Source organism: Pristis pectinata, chromosome 28 (genome assembly GCF_009764475.1).
Source record: "Pristis pectinata isolate sPriPec2 chromosome 28, sPriPec2.1.pri, whole genome shotgun sequence".
NCBI lineage: Eukaryota > Metazoa > Chordata > Chondrichthyes > Rhinopristiformes > Pristidae > Pristis > Pristis pectinata.
In genome coordinates this window covers 28,478,366-28,501,414 of record NC_067432.1, presented here as the reverse complement: position 1 = coordinate 28,501,414, position 23,049 = coordinate 28,478,366, and the positions used below count along the sequence as shown (strand labels likewise).

The following is a 23,049-nucleotide window of genomic DNA, read 5'->3' as shown; positions in this document are numbered from 1 at the left end:
ATAATTGTAGGCCATTCAGCCCCTCAGGCCTACTTCGCCATTCAATGCAACCCTGACTGATCTATCTCAGCGCCACTCTTGCATACCCCATTGCATTCTGCTAAATCTCCTCTTAACCACCCATCCCCACCTTCTGTTGCAACCTATCTTTCCACAAGCTAGGAAAGCAGATCAAGACCATATATCATTCTTTTCAAGATATTTCATTAAAACTGATCTCTAATGGAAAGTATTAACAAGTTTCAGAATGTTGATAAAGAAGAGAAAACCCTCACCACACTGTTCCAAGGAAACAATTTATCTTTGGAGCGAAGGTAGTCAAAAAAGATAGACGGTCAGATCTTTCTAAGCAACTACTAACCAAAGTCAGCTTGCCAGATAAACACTACATCCTAGTAGATATGCATGTGTTCTGTTTGCAACTTAAATTACCATAATATCTGAATTAAGAAAAACTTTGTGTTGCAGAGAACATATACTGCAAAGAATAGTTATGTCATGTGCTCATGAGATTATAACATTTCCAATGTCAGGAGAGTTTTAAAATGTACAAAATGAAATCACTGGGGAAAAGCAGGTCAGGCCACAGGTTGAAACAGGAGCCGCCTGCACATTAAATCAAAACAAAGATTACTGTAACCAGACTACCGATAAAGTTGACAACTCCACAAATGCACCAGAGAAAGCCACATGACATGGGTCTCAGGGAAATTTTTGCCAGCCAGTTTAGCAAGTTTAGTTATTTTCATAGTACCTATAATTGAAATCATTGTTTATAAAACAAGGTATGAAAGCAATTTTTTGCCTGAAAAACAAAGTACCTGTACGCACATGTGAAATTGTAATCAAAAAGACATTTCTGAGTAAACCATCCCCATGGACCAAACAGGGACAATGCAAATATTCTCAACGGTTGTGAAGTTACCTTAAAGTATACAATCATGTACCATCTTCAGAGTCACAATCAGACAATAACAATACTACCTGAGCACCTCAGCATGCCCTACAAATCCACCCTATGATTTTATCCCATGTTCTATTACTATTTTATAAAATGATAAACATGACTAAGGTTATTTTTAATGATTCCACATTGACTTGCCAATTTATCCCAGCAACTTATACTTGTTGAATGTTCAAGGTCCTTATGGGTAACTGACAATGCAACATGAAGTGTAGGAAAACAACTGTAAAAAGTACAACACATTTGAACCCAGCATTTTTTTCTACATGCTATTAATACAAAAAGGGGAAAGAATTGTTATTTTAGAGAAAACATAATGATAAACTGGTTTAGGTCAGTAATCCATAAAGGTCAAAAACATAGAATATCATATACTGCCCAGGTTAAAAATCTTACAATGCACACACTTGTTAACGTAACGCTATTACAGCGCCAGCAATTGGGGTTCAATTCCTGCCGCTGTCTGTAAGGAGTTTGTACATTCTCTGCATGGGTTTCCTCTCACATTCCAAAGACGTACAGATTAGTAGGTTAACATGGGTGTAATTGGGCAGCACGGGCGCGTTGGGCCAGAAGGGCCTGTTACTGTACTGTTTAAATAAAGTTTTAAAAAAGTCTGTCACATTGCAATTATACCTTTCACCTGTAGAGGTACTGCAGTTATCAATAATAGGAATGCATAATTAATGTACTAATAGGGTGCTAGATTTGAAATCAGGACAAGGAAAAGAATTAACCAAAAAGGAAACTAAATTACATCTCCTTTTGGAATTATTCCCCAAGAACTTTAACTCCTTCAAGGCCAAACTTAGTCCTGATTCCCTATGTACAAAACCAAACTAGATCAACCAACAATCTGTGAAATTTCCTTTGCATTTTGTGCACTCCATATTTGGCAAACACCTTTCTGTGAAAAGCAATTATGCCTGCAGGAGCACACCCACCACCAATGGGGCTTTAAAAGCTCCAGAATCTTTTGATTCCCATACAGCATCACTGGGAAAAAATATTTTGTTTGGAGTTTGGACAATGCCTCAGAAGACCACCTACTATTTCAGGCAGAAGATTATAAAAATGTTCCTACCCATTCAACCAAATGATTTTCTAACTCCATTTCTAACTTTAATAACTCTGGATCACATCAGCTGATGAACTTATCTCATCCTTTTTTTCCAGTCCTTAAATTTGCACCCTTGCTTTCCTTATTTAAATTTGCATCATGCACTTCACTTGACCATTTTCTTTCATATCCCTTATTCTTGAATAGATGACATTGCAAAAAAAATTATCTGGACCCAAATTATGCAAACATTTAAATACTTTGCACTTAAATAAATCACCCTTCAATGTGCTCATGGGACAAAAGTCCCAGTGCATGCCAATCTCCCCTCAAGTCCAAAGCCTTGACTCTGGAATTATTAAGAGTCTCTTTCCCGTCCACAAGTACATTATCAAAATGAAGTATCTAAACTCCACAACATATACACAGCAATCACGACCAAATTAATTTTTTTTCAGAATTACCTCCATGCTTGGTGGTTACACCCATAGTTTTATGTATCAAATAGCATTTGCCATCTTTCTGTCAACACGCCTACTTTCTTTGGATCTTTTTTTTGCATTAGTTCATAATGATAATAATTATCTGCAAATTCAGACATTCTAGCACAATCCTATTGTCCAAATCAACCAAAACAAAAGGAAGCTGGTTGAATGCCAATTCTTGCTAATGATAAGATGCCCAAATTCCTTATACATTACTTTATGCTGCTATCTATCATACAAGCCAATTGCCTTCGATCCCATACATTTAATGACATCCTTTACATGATGTTATTTTTCATCTTCATTAAAATAAAAACAATCTAATTTGAAAGCAGAAGAATGTAAATGTTGTGGCCTCAAAAACATTTTCTCATATTTTCTTACAACACAGGAAGACACTATTCAGCGCATCCAGTCTATGCTGGATCTCAATGCATTCCCATTAACCCTATTCTCCTACATTTTCCTGAAGCTTTGGTTAAAAAAAAAGACAAGCTGTATTTCAGTCTGGAATATGCAAGTAGAGCCAGAGCATACTAATTTATTCCCAGCCACTGTAAAAACAATGAATAGATAAATATTGCTTATTTTTAAAAACACAAATTTAACATGAAAGTTTAAGTACTGTAATTAGTTTGAATTAGACACATTTCATGGTGTCAGAGATACAAAATAACAAGAAGAATGAGCTTTGAAACTATTCTTCCTAAAACAGCTCACTTTATAAGAGCAAGATAGGCCAGAAACAACTCCAAAACTTAGCAATGCTCTACTATCGTCAGCCACTAGGTGCATTTTCAAGCAAGATGAGCTGACTAGGCCAAGAACCATCCATTTCACGTCTTGCAAACTGCTGCATCTGGCAGCCCAATCTAGAACTGGGGAAAAAAAACTTATTTCACATTCAAATGAAACAGCTTTGACAATCAAACCCATGAGAAACCAGATTACAGCCTGAACACCTTCACAAACTACTATACCAAATAGAAACTGTTAAGCCATCAATTATGGAGCCGGTTTTCATGGAATTTGGATTCAAGCTCATTGGATATTGATCACAGATGTACAGAAGACTTTGAAGTTGAGTGGAATTTATGATGAAATGTGCAAGATTAATGTCCTCGCAATCACAAATGTGCTACACTAAAGTGGAATCTTTTATGTCACTTAAAGCTGTTGGATGATCAAGGAATGTGGAAAAGCAAATCCTGGTGGGATGCACACTTTTAAAATATTAAAGTGCATCTTACTTACATATAGCACCTTCAAGATATTAAAACATCCCAAGATAATTCATGGGCATTATCAGTCAAAATTTGACACAAAGTTCCACAAGGCAATATTAAAATGGGTACTCAGAGTAAATTTTAACAAGAGGAGAGATGGGCAGGATTCAGAAGGGAATTCAACAGCTTTGGGGCTAAATAGTCTAGGGACAGACATCAACTGAGCAATGGAAATTGCTGGATGCACAGAAATCTAAAACTGAAATAATACTGATTTCATGGGTTGCTGGACGTCAAAGCACGAGGGAAGGAAGGACTTGAACACAAAATTGTTTTCTCCTTGGTAAGAAAAGATTGCATGGATGGACCAAAGTAGGGTGACCAGATTTTTGGCAAACAATAAAAATTGTTAGAAGTGCATCACAATAATTCCTCTTAGCACTTTCACACGAGTTAAAACCCCTGAAAATATAGACTATAGTCGTTTGCATCTTGCATTTTTAACATCAGTATCAAACATTTGAAGAACAAAACCATTAAACATATTTTGCCTGTAAATAACTAATCTGTTGTGACCAGAAGTGCGGACATCTGTCAGTATTTTCCAGATTAATCCTGTTTTTCTATACAAGGGCATCGTTATAAAAAAGTTAATAAGTTTGACCTTATTAATTTCTACTCAAATAAATGCTCTCGAGCGCATTTTCTTTTATACGCCCTTTGACACTGAATCGGGGGGGGAGGGGTAAAAAAACATACCAGCAATAATGCCTCAACGTCTTCTACAAAAATGCGAAAGATAAAACTTGGGTGATCTCTCACGTTTAAATACAAATTCTAGGATGGCAACGTCTTTAAATAAAGCACCGGAAAAAAATCCAACAAAAAACAGAAATATGTTATAAAAAGATGTGCCGATCAAAACAAACAAAAACACACCAAAGTAAAACCTACGTCCCAGCACACAAGCAGCAGAATATTGTTAGGCTGTGATATATGTGCTAACACTTTAATATTTTATAATATCCGGCTGAGGGGCAGGCAGGGACTTGTTTATGCAGAAGGCCCCGGTTGTGCTCACTCACCAGATGGAGTTCCTCAGCTTCTGCTGCAGTGCACTGGCTTCCGACTCTGCCAACCCCGGCACCAGGCTGGGCAGAGCCCCGCTGCCCTCCGCTCGGCGGAGCTGCTGCTCGGGCTCTCGCTCCGGCGGCGGCTGGTGCTGCTCCTCTGCCATGATGGTGATGGTGGTGCGGGCGGAGGGAGGGAGGGAGCGGGGAGAAGGGGGGAGGGTCTCCGTGAGCTGAGCGGGGGGGGGGGGGGGGGGTGACACACGCACGGTGACTAGGCCGCAGCCGCTCAGCGGCCCCTCAGGATAGAGCAGCGCCTCCCCCTTCCCTCCCTCCCTCCCTCCCTCCTCCCGCCGCCGGCCACACGCTCCTGGGTGCCGCTTCAACACAGCAGCGCGGCCCCGACCTGTGCGCAGCGGTCTCCCCGGCTCTGGTGCATCGTTGTCCCGCTCCGAGCCGCAAGATGCCTCGCTCCCCCCCACCCCCCCCTCCCGAGAGGCCTCACAGACACCCGGCTCCCGCGGCTTGGGTTGTGTGAACCGAATCGGAGGGGTTTTTGGGCGAGTTGTGTGTCTCCCGTGTGTTAGAGCCCGTACCCGGAGCGGGGGCCATGCACACGGGCTGTGTGCGGAGCCCTCCTCAGACGGGAGGAGGAGCGCAGCCGGGCGAACACCGAGCGGCGGGGCGCAGGCGCAGTCCGCCGGAGGGGAGGGAGCAGAGGGGAGGGGGAGTAGGAGCAGGGGGGGGGTTAGGGGTGGGGAGAGGTGGGTGGGAAGGGGGGAAGGGGGTAAGGGGTGGGGGAGAGGGCGATAGGGGAGGGGAGGGGTGAGGAGGGAGTGAGAGGAGGAGGAGGTGAGGAGGGAGGGGTGAGAGGAGGAGGAGGAGGGAGGGGTAAGGAGAGGGGGAGAAGGAGGAGGGAGGGGCTTGGGTTGGGGAGGGGGAGGAGGAGGGAGGGCTTGGGGGTGGGGGTGGGGATGGGGGGAGGAGGGGGGGTGGGGATGGGGGAGGAGGGGTGGGGGGAGGGGGGGTGGGGATGGGGGAGGGGGATGGGGGTGGGGGGGTGGGGATGGGGGAGGAGGGATGGGGGGAGGGGGAGGGGGATGGGGATGGGGGAGGGGGAGGGGGATGGGGGTGGGGGGTGGGGATGGGGGAGGAGGGATGGGGGGAGGGGGGAGTGGGGATGGGGGATGGGGAGGGGGGGATGGGGGGATGGGGATGGGGGGGTGGGGGGGTGGGGATGGGGAGGAGGGATGGGGGAGGGGGATGGGGGGTGGGATGGGGGGATGGGGAGGGGGGGATGGGGGGATGGGGAGGGGGATGGGGGGGTGGGGATGGGGGGGTGGGGGGGTGGGGATGGGGAGGGAGGGGGTGGGGATGGGGGGATGGGGGGGGTGGGGATGGGGGGATGGGGGGAGGGGGGTGGGGATGGGGGGAGGAGGGGGTGGGGGTGGGGATGGGGGGAGGGGGGTGGGGATGGGGGAGGGGGGAGGGGGGTGGGGATGGGGGGAGGAGGGAGGGGGGTGGGGATGGGGGGGAGGAGGGGGGTGGGGATGGGGATGGGGGGAGGAGGGTGGGGGGTGGGGATGGGGGAGGAGGGAGGGGGTGGGGATGGGGGAGGAGGGGGGTGGGGATGGGGGGAGCAGGGAGGGGATTGGGGCAGAGGAGGAGGAGGAGGGTGGGGGCAGGAGGGAGGGAGGGGCTGGTGCTGAGGGAGGGAAGCTGCTGTTAAGGGAGAGCCATACAGCCACAAAACAGGCCCTTCAGCCCAACTGGTCCATGATGACCAAGATGCCCCATCCATGCTAGTCCCATTTGCCAGCATTTGGCCCATAACCTTGTAAACTTTTCCTATCCATGTACCTGTCCAACTGTCTTTTAAAAGATGTTACTGTACCTGCCTCAACCACTTCCTCTGGCAGCTCATTGCACAGACATATCACCCTTTGTGTAAAAAAAAATTGCCCCTTAAGTTCCTATTAAATCTTTCTCCTCTCACCTTAAACCTATGCCCTCTAGTTCTTGATTCCCCAACCCTGGGAAAAAGACTGTGCGCATTCACTCTTTCTATGCCCCTCATGATTTTATTACACTTCTTTAGGATCACCCCTCAATCTTCTACACTGCAAGTAATAAAGTCCAAGCCTGTCCAGCCTCTCCCTATAACTCAGTCCCTCAAGTCCTGCAACATCCTTATCAATTTTTTCTGCATTCTTTCTCGCTTACTAACATCTTTCTTTTGCAGGGTGACCAAAACTGAACACAATACTCCAAGTGCAGCCTCACCAATGTCTTGTACAAGTGCACCATGACCTCCTAACTTTTATACTCAATACCCTGACTGATGAAGGCCAGCAAGCTAAAAGCCGCCTTCACCACCCTGTCTACCTGTGACTGCATTTTCAGGGAACCATGTACCTGAACTCCCAGGTCCCTCTGTCCTACAACACTCCCCAGGGCTTTGCTGTTCACTGTGAGAGTCCTGCCTTGATTTGACTTTCCAAAATGCAACACCTCACATTTATCTGAATCAGACTCCACTCCTCAGCCCACTTACCTACCTGATCAAGATGACCCTGTAATTTTTGATAACCTTCTTCTCTGTCCACTATACCACCAATTTAAGTGTCATCTGCAAACTTATTGACCATGCCTTGTACATTCTTATCCAAATCATTGATGTAGATGACAAATAACAGGGAGGGGTGCTGGGGCTGAGGGAGAGGGCTCAGGCTGAGGGAGGAGGAGGAGGAAGAGGGAGGGGGGCTGAGTTAGGGGTGTTGGGGGAGAGGGAGGGGCAGGGGAAGGCTGAGGAAGTTGGGCTAGGGCTGAGGGAGTGTGGGAGCACTCCCGGGGACTCCTGAATGAAGCCCAGCCGGGCTGTGAGCACGAGACACAAGAGACTGTGCACAAGTAAGCAGTGTTATTGCACAAACAACACAGGCTTTCAATGATTAAAAAAATAATTTATTAAAGTTATGATTGCATGCATCTGAGCACTAAAATATTCAACAGGATTGGAGTCATAGAGTTGTATGGCACAGAAGTGGGCCCTTTGCCCCTCCACCCACCCCGCATCCCTGCCAACCTTTTTCCCCACTACACTAATCCAATCCAATTTGCCCACATTAGGACTGTATCCTATGCCTTACCTATTTAAGCGTCAGTATAAATGCCTCATAAGTGTAGCAATTGTGTCTGATTCCACCACCTCCTTTGGCAGTGAGTTTCAGATGTCAACCACTCTCTGTGTGTAAAAAAAAAATTTGCCTTAAATCCTTTTTAAAACTCATTCCTCTCACCTTAAACCTCTGCCCTCTTGTTTTTGATATACCTGCCATGGGGAAAAGATTCTGACTATCTACCACATCTGTGCCTCTTACAATGTTATATACCTCTATCAGCGTCAGTCTCCTTCGCTCCAGGGAAAACACGCTCAGCCCATTCAATCTCTCCCCATAACTGAAGTCCTCCCATCCAGGCAATATCCCCTGCACTCTCTCCAGTGTGATCATGTTCCTTTTTCATGTGGGAACCAGAACTGCTCACAATATTGCAAGTGTGATTAAGCTAGTGTTTTATGAAGTTGCTACATAATGTCCCAACTTTTGTATTCTAAGCCCCGGCCTATGAAGGCAAACACCAACGTTCTGCCTAACTTTCCATCTGATCTGTATCCTACTGTAGCCTAAGACAACCTTCCTCAACACCACCAGCTTCTGTGTCATCTGCACACTTACTAATCATACCTCCTACACTTACATCCAAGTTGTTAATATATATTACAAGGGTCCCAGCAGTGAACTCTGCACTACACCGCTGGTCACAGATTTCCAATCAGAAAAGCATCCTTCCACTATTACCCTCTGCCTTTTATCACCAAGCCAATTTTGGACCCAATCAGCCAGATCACCTTGAAACCTATGTGCCTTAACCTTCTAGACCAGCTTACTATGTGGGACCTTGTCAAATGCCTTACTAATCCCAAGTTATGGATTCACAAAGCACCAATCAGTCCATCATGCCAGTCCCTACTCCTTGAAATTAAGGTCCATTTCAACTGGATTGATTGTCCCTCTAGCACTTTAGTTGGGCCTTGGTTGCCAATGTTTGATCTTTTATGCACAGTATCATGTTGATTCTGCAGTATGCAATAAATGTTACCTTGGAACAATTTTGGTGAGATCAATGCACATATGACACACCCACACAAACCTTATATATAGCTTTTATACTTTCGTAATTTTGTTACTACTTTGCAGAAGTTACAGTTTCATAGATAAAATTGTGCTCCAATGGCTCAAAAGAATTTGTTGTCCACATGGAAACCTTAACAATAAATATAATTAAACAATTCAACTGCAGTTATCATACTCTAACTGCAACTTTATTTTCCAAATATGTACTCTAGCAAAAACTTTTATGTACAATAAAGTGAAAGATACCTAATATGAAATATATACAAGATGGTTTTCCAGATCAGTGTGTGGAGGAACCAACTGGAAAAAAAAGTTAGTTAAGAGCTAACATTGTTCAATGAAAAAGAATTAATTCATAAACTTGTAAAGGGTTCTTCAGGTAAGAGTGACCATAATAAGATAGAATTTTACAGTGAGTTCTAAGGTGATGTAGTTCAATATGAAGTTGGAACCTTGAATCTAAACAAAGGAAACAATGAAAGTACAAGGGCCATGTTTGGGAAACTACACTGCAAGGTACCAGGGGCTAGCATTTAGAGAAATGATTCACAAAGAAGTCCCTTAAGAAACAAAATAAAAACTGGAAAAGTGGTCAGTTGGTGGCTGACAGGAGAAACTAAATCAAAGCAAGGTTTAAAAAGTTGTCAGAAATAGCAGCAGGCCTGAGGATTGGGCATACTTTAGAACTCAGCAAAGGAGGACCAAGAAATTGATAAAGGTATGAGGGTAAACCGGTGAGAAATGGGCCATAAGGGCTTCTGTTAAAAAATGGAAAAGTCTAATGTGGGCCACTCAACAGACAGACAGGAATAAGAAAAGGGCAGAGAAATTTTTAAATACTACTAAGAGTCTTCATTCACAGAAGACACAAAAAGCCTATCAGAAATGTAAGAGAACTGAGAGTTTACTGAGAACAAGGAACTGAAGGCAATGAGTAAAAAAAAATTACAAGAGAAATTGGTGAGACTGAAAGCCAATAAATTCTAAGGACTCAATGATCTACATCCTAGAGTTCTGAAATAAATGGATATTGAGAGAGTAGAACCATTGGGTGGCATCTTTCAAAATTCTATAGATTCTGCAACTGTTCCTACAGACAGGAGGGTAGTAAATATAACCCCTCTGTTTAAGAAAGTAAGGAGACAGAAAACAGCAAACTACTAACATGTTAGCCCAACATCAATAGTAGGGAAAATGCTAGGTTCTGTGGTAGAGTATATAATAACAGAAAACTGAGGAAGATTGAGTAGACTCAGGAAGGACTTATCAAAGAGAAATCACATTTGACTAATCTATCAAAGTTATAGAGTCATAGCTCACAGAAACAGGCGTTTTGGCCCAATGAGTCCACACTGGCCATCAGGCTCCCATTGACTCTGATTCTACATGAACACCATTTTATTCTCCCTACATTTCCATCAGCTCTCCCAAGATTCTAACACTCACCTTTTCAGTGGATGTGATTAGATTAACTACCTTGAATTTGATGAATGGTGAGAGACCAGATAGTGCGACTGCAGAAGTAGCAGGTACAAGGATCCAGAGGGTACTTCTGAAGGACACTCAGCCTGTGCCCTTGTTCAATAGGCTAGGGATGTGCAAACTGTTGATGTAGAAATGATAGGGGATAGCATAATTATGGGAATAGACACTGTTCTCTGTAGCAAAGACAAAGAGTCCCAAAGACTATTCTGTCTGCCTGATGCCAGGATTAATGTTATCTCTACCGGGCTGGAGAAGCACATGCAGTGGTGGGGGGGGGGGGGGGGGGGGGATCCAGTTGCCATGGTTCACACAGTGACTGGTGACATAGGTAGAACTAGAAAGGACATTCTGCTGGGAGATTATGAGCAGCTTGGGACAAAATTAAAAAGCAAAACCTCAAGGGTGATCATCTCTGGATTAATACCTGAGCCACATGCAAATCAGCATAGGGTGAATAATATTACAGAAGTAAATGTGTGGCTCAAAGCTTGGTATGGGAGAAATGGGGTTCCATTTATGGGGTACTGATACCAGTACTGAGGAAGGAGAGAGCTATTCCATTGGATCGGGCTTCATCTGAACCATCCTGGGCAAAGTGTCCTGGCAAATTGCATAAATAGGGTTTTACACAGGTCTTTAAAGTAATTGGGCAGGGGAGTTAGTTCTGATGATGGGAAGTTTTAATGAATCAAAAGGAATTGAGAGAGCAGTGGCAGAGGATGGTGAGGGGGAGAATGAAAAGCAAAGTATGAAAGAAGGGGCAGAAAATATAAGCAAATGTGTGCAGCAGGAAGAGAATCCAGAGTAAGTAAAATTGTAAAAAGTCAAAGCTTAACACTCTTTATCTGAATGCATGCAGGTGGGTGGCACCAATAGTGATATATGACTATGATCTACTGGTTATTATAGGGACGTTGTTGCTATGTGACCAGGACTGGGAACGCAATATTTCAGGTTATCCAATGTTCCCAAAGAACAGGTATCAAGGGAATGAGGGCAGGGTAGCACTGTTAATCAAGGAAGGTATCAGAACAGTGCTAAGTAGTGATGTAAAAGCACTGGATAGTCCTGGGGAATCCATTTGGGTGGAAATAATGAATAGCAGGGGAAAGTAGACATGAATGGGAGTTGTCTACAGGCCTCCATAGTGGAAGGGTATGTTGTGATGAGGATATTGTGACTCTGCAACAGGACATAGATAGGTTGAGTGGGTGAAAGCTTGGCAAATAGAGTTTAATGTGGGAAAGTGCGAGGTCATGCACTTCGGTGAGAGGAATCAAAAAGCTAAATATTACCTTAATCAAGAGATTGCAAATGAGTGAAGTATACAGGGATCTGAAGCACAAGAAGTTAACTGACAGAAAGCAAGGAGTGGGAATAAAGAGGTCTTTCTCAGATGGCGAGGTTGTGTCTAATAGGGTATCACAGATATTGGTGCTTAGGGCCCAGCTACCCATAATCTATATTAATGATTTTCTTGAAGGGACCAGATGTCATATATCCAAGTTTGCTGGGGATGTAAAACTAGGTATGGTTGTGAGCAGGATGTACAGAGGTTTCAAGGATATATTATCAAGCTAAATGAGTTGGCAAAGACATGCCTGATGGAATATAATGTGGAAAAAAGTGAGGTCATCCACTGCTGCATAAAACAGAAAAGCAGAGTATTTTTTAAATAGGGACAAATAGGGAAATATTGATTTGCCCTTCTTGGCCTATGCTATGATAAGATTTAAATACAGGGTTAGAGATGTCTTACTGTAATTATATAGGGCCTTGGTGAGACCATACCTGGACGACTATATAAAGCTTTGGTCTTCTTACGGAAAAAAGAGGCTATAATTTCTTTGAAGGTAGTGAGTAGGGGCAAGAAGTTTCAACAGATTAGTTCCTGGGATGATGGGCTTGCTTTATGAGATTGAGTAGATTTGACCTGTATTCTCTAGAGATTAGAAGAGTGAGAGGTGACGTCATTGAAACTTACAGGGTTCTTACAGACTCAACAGGTGGTGCTGGCCTTTGTTTTTGATGGCTGAGGAGCTTGGAACCAAGGATCGTAAAGTAAGGTGTTGGCCATTTAGGATTGAGATGAGGAGAATTTTCTTCACTGAGAGAGAGCAGTGAATATTTGGAAATCTCTACCCTGGAAGGGTGCAGGAGGTCTAAAGATTAATTTAACTCAAAACAGAGATCAATGATTTCTCGATATGAATGAAAACAAGGATCTGGGGAGATGATTGGCAGAGCAAACTTGAAGGGCCAGATGGCTTTCTCTTCATCTTGATATGTCCTTGTGTTCATCAATTCTTCCTCTCCAGCCCAGGGCCTGTGATGTTAATTAAAACACCTTTGTCACCATTCTGACTAAAATCAGCTGTAAGAGCAGACTGGATTTCAAAGTTAGGCTCTCCTAGATCTGAAGCTCATTGATTAATAAATCAGTGAAGGGCCACTAAATCAGCCGTGTTTCTCATTCAGACAAAACTGAAGAAACACATTGGAAGCACTGTGCAGGTAAGTCAGCATTTGTGCAGGGAATAGGCTTAGTTTATATATTGGATGAGGACTTTACCAATCGATTTCATAATTAAAAAGATCCCAGGTCACCACTCATTTTCTCTTTGTCCTGGGGACAAAATGCAGCCAGTTCAACATCTCCCTATAGGTATATATTTTAACTTGTACATCATCCTCATAAATCCTTCTGCTGCTTCTTTGACTGGGTCTGCACCATCCCCTCAGATCACACACTACACTATTTTCCTCCAAAGTCATTCCTTCAAATGAGTGGGACTGCCTGTGCTGTAACTATTCGGTCAGTGTCTGAGAATCGTCTGCAATGCATCTCTTACTTTACCCATACAGCACTGCCTCTGGAGTTCTGTAAGTTTCCTACCTCTCAGCTACATAACTGCCCCTCTGCAACATCATCCGCAAACATGGTATCAGGTTCTTCAATGTATATTGACAACACCCTGTCTACCTTACCAAATCTGGAGGGATAGTACACCATGGCCTTTCTATTATCAGATCATTTGTCCCAATCCTGTCCTGGATGAACCAAAATTTCCTCCAATTAAACATTGATAAGACTGAAGCCATCAGCCACCATCTCAGGCTGAACCAGTCAGTCTGTGGCCTTAGTTTCTTATTCGACAGTAATCTTAGTTTTCAACTGCATAGCCATTCACCAAGTGGGCTGGTTCTGTATTATCCACTCTATAGTTCTTTACCATGCTTTGCAGCAGTCATGACTGTTTAATTTTAGCTCGACAAACCCTTCAAACCTCTGCAAACTGCATTTATCCAAATCTTGCTTTTGAGGCATTCTCTCCACCACTCTGTTGGTGGCTGTGGCTTTTACCATCTGGTTTATAAGTACTGGAATTCTCTTGCCGAATCTGTCAACCTCTCTTTTTTTACTTGAAAGTGATCCTTAAAACCCACCTAATGTCTCAATATTTTACTAATTACGTGCATGTGCCTTAGGATATTTGTAATATATCGTTGGAAGCTGATATTGTTTTAGATTTTCACCGTCTGAAAATGTTTGTTTTTAGTCAATAAGTATTCGTAACACTTTTTAAGCTTTTCTACCTCATAAAAAATATTTAAGTTCCTATCAGTAGATTTACAAAGCAGCAAGAAAATGCAATAGAGACACATTTTGTACAGTCATGTCATGTTATGTGGCTTGTAATCCAGAGGTACTGTATGGAATAATTGAGGAATTATCACCAGAGAAGTTTAGGAATTTAAAAGCAGTGCATATACTTTTGGAAATGGAAGAACTCATCTCAATAAAAAGTATCATAAAATTATTGGATGGTCATTAAAAACCAAACTGTTTCACGTAAGCATTTTAGTGAATGAAAATTAGTGGTTTTCTCTAGACTGGCTGATGTGTGATTGCAGACCAAAATTGTGTCTGACTCTTAATGGGCATCTAAAGTGGTCTGGAAAGTCACCCAATTTGTATCAAACCACAACTATGTAGATCGCAGCTCTTTAAGGACGTCACCAACTGACCTCTATTTGGGGTGGCTAAGGCAACAAGGGTGAATAAATGCTCACACCTTGAGACATAATTTTTAAAAGAGCTCTGCCTTTTTATAGAAGGCAATAATTGATTCATCATAAATTTCCTTCACTTTTAATAGAGCATTAACTTTGTTGCCAGCAAGGAGAGCCACAAGTTGGCTCTGCTCCTTGTTACAGTTCTTCTGCAGCATCAATCGTGGTGAATGTATCCATAGGAAACAGTGCAAAGAAGTCCCCAGGAAAATCTGCACTTCCAGATTAGTATGTAATCAAGTAGCTCTTTGGTGTTTTGAAGACACATTTCCCTGAGTTTGCACTGAGGCGAGAACTGTATGGGGGCAGACCAGCAAAGCCATAGACCTTTCCCATCCAGTAACCATTAGTGTATTAAGGGATCAAATGTGTGCATGTATGTGTATAATATATTAATATTCTCCCTTCAAACGTGGAGAGGTCAAACTTAATTCTTTCTGCACTCCCCTATTACTTTAGGCCTAGGTGGCAAGGATGCAAACTCAATATAAGGTATCAAGGTCATTCAGAGAGTTTTGTTGAAAGTGCTGTTTTGGCTCTCTGCAGAAGCCTTGTATCTGAATCTGGATATTGTGGGATTAATCCTCTTCCAGGCCATGAACATATAATCCAGGCTGGCAATCATTTGAAGCAGAGGCATTACTGCATTTTGGAGGTCCTATCACTTAGATGCAGATTTCCTCTCCCACTATTTCTGGAAGAAGTTAAAAAGATCTACTACTTGAATAGAAGCACGGGCTTCTCTTGTTGCCTTCTGAAAAAATATTGTCATTCATTCTTTTGCTGTTTCTGGGAATATGTTGTGTGCAAAACAGCTGCGGTATTTCCCTGTATAACCACAGTCATTCTACTTCTAATTCATAGCATTGGATTGTCCTTTTTGGCATACCCACATAAGAAACAGTGCTCACTCATGTGAGGAAGCAAAGAGGAAAAGATAATCCCGAAAATCAAGAACTACCAATCTTACAGCATTCCTACACCTCTGTCAGCAGTGCGAAAGGAACTTCTGAGCCCAGGTTGGTCTAATCAGCCACCTCAGTCCACATCGCAACACTATAGACTAGATGTCATGACCTTACTCAAGAACTAGTGACCAATAGCAACATAGTATGATAAACAATAGTGTCTTGAAGTTTTTCTAAGAGCAAGCTAAATGTAAATCTTTTTGAGCTGAAATCTGATGACTCCAACAGAATTTTCAAGAAACTTTGTAAAAAGGAGGGTTTGCATTCCAGAAAGGAAGCAAGTGTAGTTACCTTATTGGATCACCTAAATTCATTTTGCTAAACAGCTGTGCAGGTGGCAGCAGGACAGTGTCAGCACTCTCTTCACAGCCAAATGATGGAGACTTCCAAGATTTCTGACATCTGAATCTGTTGTACAAGTGGGTCTCAACAGTTCTGATTTTGAGAAAGGTTTATTGCCTTGGAAGATGTATGCATCTTCAAATTAACCAAGCAGCAACTCAAATTGGTTACTTTATGAACCATTAAGAAAAATTGTGGAAAAACTTGGATCTACAAATTTATATGTCTATTTTTCAGATATTATTCATCTCCCAAAAGCTACTTCAAAAAGCTCTTAAATAATTGTGAATTTGTTTTAGTAACAGTTCCAAAATGGCACCAGCAAAGCTCTCTTGTGAAACATAATTCTATTTCAGGAACATTGTGCTTTAGGGGTTGAATTTCCGGCATTATGGCACCTTTCCTCACAGATAAGCAAATCTTCGGTAGTAACTAAACACAAGTGCCACTTCTCTCAGAGTCAAAGTCACACTGACTCTCAGAAATCTTATCTCAGAATCCTTGCAGGCTGTCTTTGCTGAATTATGGCTATCTTTGCTGAATTTGCCATCAAAGTGGGGATGCGCCTATTTTTAAAGTTTTACTATTGCATTTACACTTGGAAGGTACATTTGACCACAGTCCAAAGCTCTCAAAAACACAGACATTGGCAGTTACTTCCCTTACCTCCCTGGCAACTTCCAGTGATGAGTGCCATCTCTTTTGTCAAATGACTTCCTCCTGTTTTCCAGTTTACTTCTGATCTAAAGACTTTTTTGCAGGATTTATTCTGACGCTGTGCAGGAAAGCATCTGGTGATATGACGACTGGTTTCCCAGTTTGGGTCAATCTACTCAAGATTTGTTTGGCAGACAGTTGGGTACATGCTTGTCATGATTGCAGGAGAGATGTGCCTGTTCCTTACATAATGCTCAGTTTTTGTTTTCAGTATTATTAAATACTGGCCTTTCTGAGAGAGAATCGTACCAGATGTGACTGATGAATATTATTAAAAGTCTCACCAGAAATGAAGTCTGAACATTACATCACTTTTGACATCATTTGGCCAAGGTGGATACGAGGAAAACAGTTAGGATACAAAATCCTCGCACTGGAAGGCCCATCTGATATCAACTCATGCAGAAATCTGCACAAAACTGGTCAATGTCTTGCTAACGTGACTTCAACCAGTGAAATCCTGTTTTTCGGGCACTGTACAAACAAATTTCTAGGCTTTAAATTCTTTACTAATATATATTCCAAGAAGATAAAGGATGCTTTGTGGTGAGAAGTATAGTGGGGAGAATACAAAATTAAAATAAAACAAGAAAGTGATCTAATTATTCATAAAACATTAAAACACTTTATCTGCATTTACCTCCTGCCAAAGTTTTCATTACAGTGTCTACATTTATAACGGTTACAGTATCATACTGTAATTTTACCTTTTCTTTTCCCCACTGGAGATATTGCAACATCAGCAATGCTAAGGCAGATTAACTATGTTCCATCGAAAGCTGATATCTAAGCATTTCTGTTTGGATTTTCATAAGAAAATGTCCATACTTGCTTTCTGGAGTGACCCTCAAAGTTGGTGGCAGTATTGCTGCTTCTGCAAGATGAAGGGCTCAAGCCGTACTCTACCTAGAGGAGGGTAGAATATAGTCTTCACACATTAATTGTTATTGTGTCAGGACAGATTGGTCACTGGTTCAGTGGATCAATCCCACCACCGAGTCTGAAGAATCGATGTAAGCCCTGATAAAGATGGCCCGGCAGAGTAAAAGATAAAAGCCTCAATGGGCATTCAGTAGTGGCACTAGTGCCAGTTGCTCGGGCTTGACCCACTTATTGTTGTTGCAGACATCCTAAGAAAAGTTACTCCAATCTTTTAACAAGGTTAAAACCTCTGGTATGCTTCCCTAGCAAATGGGTCAAGAGGCATACATTACTAGGCAGAAGACCCATTTAAGTTGCATCAGTCTTTGGAACATTAATACTATGAGCTGCATTTTATACCTGGTCTCAGCATGTATTTTATCCACCCTCAGCATGTATTTTGTCATCTAAATTAGGTGCAAAGCAACTTCATGCATGGTTTAGCATCACCTTAGAGTAAAGCTACCATTGCAATACTTTGACTGTGAATATCTAGCTTCTGAATTCAGCAGTTTTTCTGTCCTTCCTACAAGTTTTGTGAGGCCTGACTTTCCTGTTCTCTTTTCACTTGCCACTAAAGTAACTGTGAGGATAAGAATCCCTTTGGGTACTCACTGTGAGTTAAGTGAGGAGGCCGAGAAAGGTTCAAAATCTTTACTTAGAGCACTTTTAACAACACCGCCCCTCCCACAGTCCAAGACCAATATTAGCTTCACTGCCACTATAGATGCCATGACCAAGCTCTGCCTACTCTGTCTTTATCTCTCACTGCCTTGGTGAAGCAGCCAGCATAATCAAAGACCCAAACCACCCGGGCCATTCTCTCTTCTCTCCTCTTCCATCGGGTAGAAGATACAGGAGCCTGATGGCACGTACCACCAGACTCAAGGACAGCTTCTACCCCACTGTGATAAGACTATTGAATGGTTTCCTTATATGATGAGATGGACTCTGACCTCACGATCAGAGGTCGTGACCTTGCACCTTATTGCACTGCACTTCCTCTGTAGCTGTGACATTTTACTCTGTACTGTTGTTTTACCTGTACTACATCAATGCACTTTGTACTAACTGTGTAATGAATTGACCTGTACGAACAGTATGCAAGACAATAATAAACCAATATCAATACCAATACTTGATTATTCAAGGACTGATATTTTTGTGGTTGTGAAGGCCACAATACCATGTAGTTCTGATTTGGTTGGATTCTTCTGGTCCTCTCCTTTGCCAGAATGCACAGTTTATTCATCTATATAGAGCAACTGAGTAACACTCCATTTCCCAGAGGAAACACCTTTATGAATTTTAAAGGTAAATAAATATAACTGGAGGAGCTCAAAACACTTGACAACAAGAAGGTTTTCCAAAATTTTTAAGACATAATTTTAATTTTAAGACAATATTTCTCAGTGATTACTGCAGATCCAAATATCATCCTTAATACCTACATAAATGGGATTTGCACCACTTTGTACATTTTTGGCTGGTTGTCTTCCAAAGGAACCTGATCTTAAATGTTTATGTTATAATCTAAGAAGCTCTCAGAGCTCATCTTCTGTGCAACAGTCCGTGGCACACACATCTCTTGGGGATCCTTAGAGAATAAGTAAACATTTTTTTCGGAAAGCATGGCTGATAATCCAGATTGCAGTAATGGCTGATGACTCTATAAAACAGAAAAAGTGCAAATATGACACTCTTCCTCTGACAATGAAATACTGTGAAACATATCATAAGGAGGACAAAGCTATCACCCTGTTACTTAAGGAGGCTGTTGGGGCACCACCCAAGAAAAGTATTCAAAATGCCAGCTCCTGTGATATACTGGATAGTGCTTCTGTGCAGTGTGGAATAAAAACGCAGCATGGTTTTATACTTTCTGATTTAGAAACTTTGTAAACATTGGAAAGGGAACATAGTAGTAATAAACACTTCACCTGGACAGAATTGAATAATTTAAACTGTGATGATAATTATTACCTGGAATACCAGACTTTGACTAACTACAATATTTTAACAGAAGAATATCAGTTTTAACAAAACTACCACTCATGCTTCTTCCAATTGCATTAATAATACTTGATAAAGCACCAGATTGTTATGGTGTCCCTTGTCTCTATTTAGGGAATATTACTTGACTTCAAGTTAATCTTTGTGTGCGTCAGAATCTGAAACATATTGAAATAAAAACAAGATTAAATAATATAGAAGCAAAGCATCGTACTAGGCTATTTTTAGTTGTTAATCTTGGGCTGGTTGATATCTCTGGGAAGAATGTTGCTGGTTCAGGCCATAACAAGCCCTTTGTAATACCGTCATTGTCTGTCCTTGGCATTGATGCTTCTATTAAAAGTCAATGAATCCAGATTTCCCCACCATTTATTTTGGAATCAGTTTCTTCAGATTTGTTTTCTTGAGTCCATATTGGAACATCCTTTACCAGATAATTGGCTACAAATGTTCTTACTCTTATATTATTTAAGACAATGCATGGGACCAATGTAAAACTGCTAATAGATATTCTCCCATCTTGTGGATCATAGTACTTAACCACCTGATCGAGTCATATGTCCCTACCTACCCTTTGATTTGTAATGCAAGTCCTTTTTTGTTCACTAGACTGTCTTGCAAAGACAATACTATTTGCTAAAGTATCTTTGGTCTTAAGGTTATAATGGTGGATGGTGATGGATGTATATTTCTCTCTGTTGGTTAATAATTGAAGAAGATCTAACTTCATTCTTCAATAGACTTGGAGAAGAGTTTAAAATTAAACTTTTGCTCCCAATTTTTGTTGGCTATTCATAAAGGGACTATCATGTCCCTCAGGAAACAAATACCTCTGGCATCTCTTATATCCTTCTTTCCACAATCTTAAATAGGAAAACTCAAGAAGGAATCCTGAGTCAGGCCTGAAATTCATATTCATTGTCCATTAGAAATTGGACCAAACTAAGGAGGCAATTAAGAGTCGACCACATTGCCACAGTCATATTTAGGCCAGATGTTACATTACCCTTCCATCCATGAAGAACTTATATCATCCAGATGTGTCTTTATGACAATCCAATAGTTACTGTTCCTGAAACTTTTTTGGTAATTCCAGATGACATATAATCACAGCTGCCTTGGTGGTATTTAGACTCACGATCAACAACCCAGACCTTTGAAATGCTGCTCGAGTAACTAAACCAGCCTGCTACCATGCCACTCATTCCTGAGTTAAATGCAGAAAAATAGACTGGTAATAGGCTCAAAAAATAGTGCTAAAAACTTTCTGATAGATATTTTATTGTTTTATACATACAGCCAAATGGACTTTACTTCACATGGTTTGTGGCACTTTTAAATGATGCAACCATGCAAACACTGGGGGATGAACATTCCAGCAGGAATTTCTACTGTTTAACCATGTAGAAAAAAGTGAGTTGTCTTGCACACAATTAGATTCAGGAAGCCTTTATTTGCTTCCCTGGATTATCAGGACAGATTATTCGGCTATAATTAATAATAACCTTAAAGGGGTGGCATGGTAGTGTAGCAGTTAGCATAACACTATTACAACACAAGCGACTGGGGTTCAATTCCCGTTGCTGTCTGTAAGGAGTTTGTACGTTCTCCCCGTGTCTGCGTGGGTTTCCTCTGGCTGTTCCAGTTTCCTCCCACATTCCAAAGACGTGCGGGTAGGTTAACATGGGTCTAAATGGGTGGCGTGAACTCCTTTTGGCCGGAAGTTCCTGTTACCATGCTGTAAATAAAGTTGAAAGTAAAGAATTAAAGGAAGGAACTAGTTTGGCAAAAGAAACTGTTAATATTTTCCATGACTGCAATAAACAAAACATAATAGATCATGTTTATGTTTCAACTTCCATTTATCAATTTTTTATGAGCAACACTTTCATTCCTCGAAGATACGAATGTTTTGATAAGTGATCTCTCTTTACTTACTGTCTCCAACACAATCCATCTCAAATTAAAATCTGATTTTTGAGATTCCAAAGGTCAACAGGCATTACACATCTAAGATGGAACTGTTGAGGTAAACCTTTTGCCCTGGGAATTGAATTTAAGCAATGCACGTTAAGTGATTAACCTCAAGGGCATGCAACCAAACTCTGTAAATGCCATTGTCTGTAAACACAATCTAATTAGAATGTTTCTGATTGGTACCTCAAGTTTATGAAATGATAAAGAGTATAGATTTGCAACAAGGAAGTTAAGAAGAGCTTTTTGTTTGTTATTGCCAGCTCCGTCACACCTGTCATAGATTCATAGAGTTATAACGGCATGTATTATGGATGTTCTAAAAGGCTTTGTTTTACATATAACCTGATAACCTTCTTTCAATTCAGCTGGCCTAGTTGATTCAGAATTGGGTGTCTCTTCAAAAGAACAAGTCAAATGTTGTACTTTACTTTCATCTTGCATGTTAAAAGCTTGCTTCCTTCCATGGAATTACTGTGGTTTATTTCCCCATATTATGAGGCTCATTCACTTCTATTTGTTTTTATATCATAGTAGTGAAACAAACCTCCATGAGAGTTGCACATCTACCTTATCATTCAATTGAAAGAAATGCTCCAGGACTATACAATATTATTATTGTTACATTCATAACATTGTTTAGTACTATATTTACAATTGTAGTATATGACCCACTGCTCTCTGTGTTGCTGAAACATTGACTTATGTAGAACTTACCAGAAACTGGCTGCCTCTGTAGAGTAAGCACAGAGAAGAAAAATGCGACCTGGTTCTCTGCAAGTTCTTTGTATAAATAAGTATCTTTGTTAGTTTAAATATCCAACTATCCTGCACTTAAAAAGTGGATAAGAAAGAGACTGAGAAATGGTATAGGAAGTGCTGGTTGATGAAACAATGAAATTTGGACTCTGCCTAAATTTGAATATTGAATGCCAGACATGATCCTTTACAATTGAGGTAAAACATTAATGTACAGCTAGGCACCGTGTTATTCCATTGGGATTACATACAATGGAGTAAAATTGATGCCCCAGTTGTTGGATTTCCCTTTCTCTAAAGAATGAAGGCAGCGGAAAGAGATCTTTATCCTGTACATTGAACTGGCTATGGCAGATAAACCAGAACAGGTTTCTATGTCATTAATCACAAGGGGGAAGAACTGTACTAAATCATAAAGTCATCAAATGGAAAATGCATTATCTGGATTACAAGCAAATTGCACTCTTGTGAAGAAACAGTTGACCAATACAGTTTCTTCACACTCAATATGATATTCCTTAATTGGAGCTAAGATTGTTAGCAGAATACTTGTAGTTTTGCGGGGCTTAGGACCTGCTTATCAGAGATGAGATTATATGTGGGTTTTGAGAATCTAGCCTGAGGGAACAGCTACCATATGAGACCAAGTTAATGCTAGAGAAATGCCTTACAGACATGGAAAGCTGTAAAGCTATCCAAAGTGAATTGGAAATGTTAGACAGCCAACAGAAGAGATATGTGCGGTGAAGCATGAGACATTAGGTTTAACAGGGAATGTACTGCCAAGGTTACTTA

General features: G+C 41.5%; 1 protein-coding gene across 1 annotated transcript in view; it reads right to left on the bottom strand.

Moving 5' to 3' along the window:
• The window catches only part of LOC127583993 (DNA-binding protein RFX7-like), a 62,727-nt gene extending 57,285 nt beyond the window's left edge, over nucleotides 1–5,442 (bottom strand). The window contains exon 1 of the mRNA XM_052040470.1: nucleotides 4,821–5,442. Within this exon, the coding sequence (XP_051896430.1) occupies nucleotides 4,821–4,972 (152 nt within the window). The 5' untranslated portion in view covers nucleotides 4,973–5,442. The remainder of the gene's footprint in view (nucleotides 1–4,820) is intronic.
• Nucleotides 5,443–23,049: the final 17,607 nt, after the last annotated feature.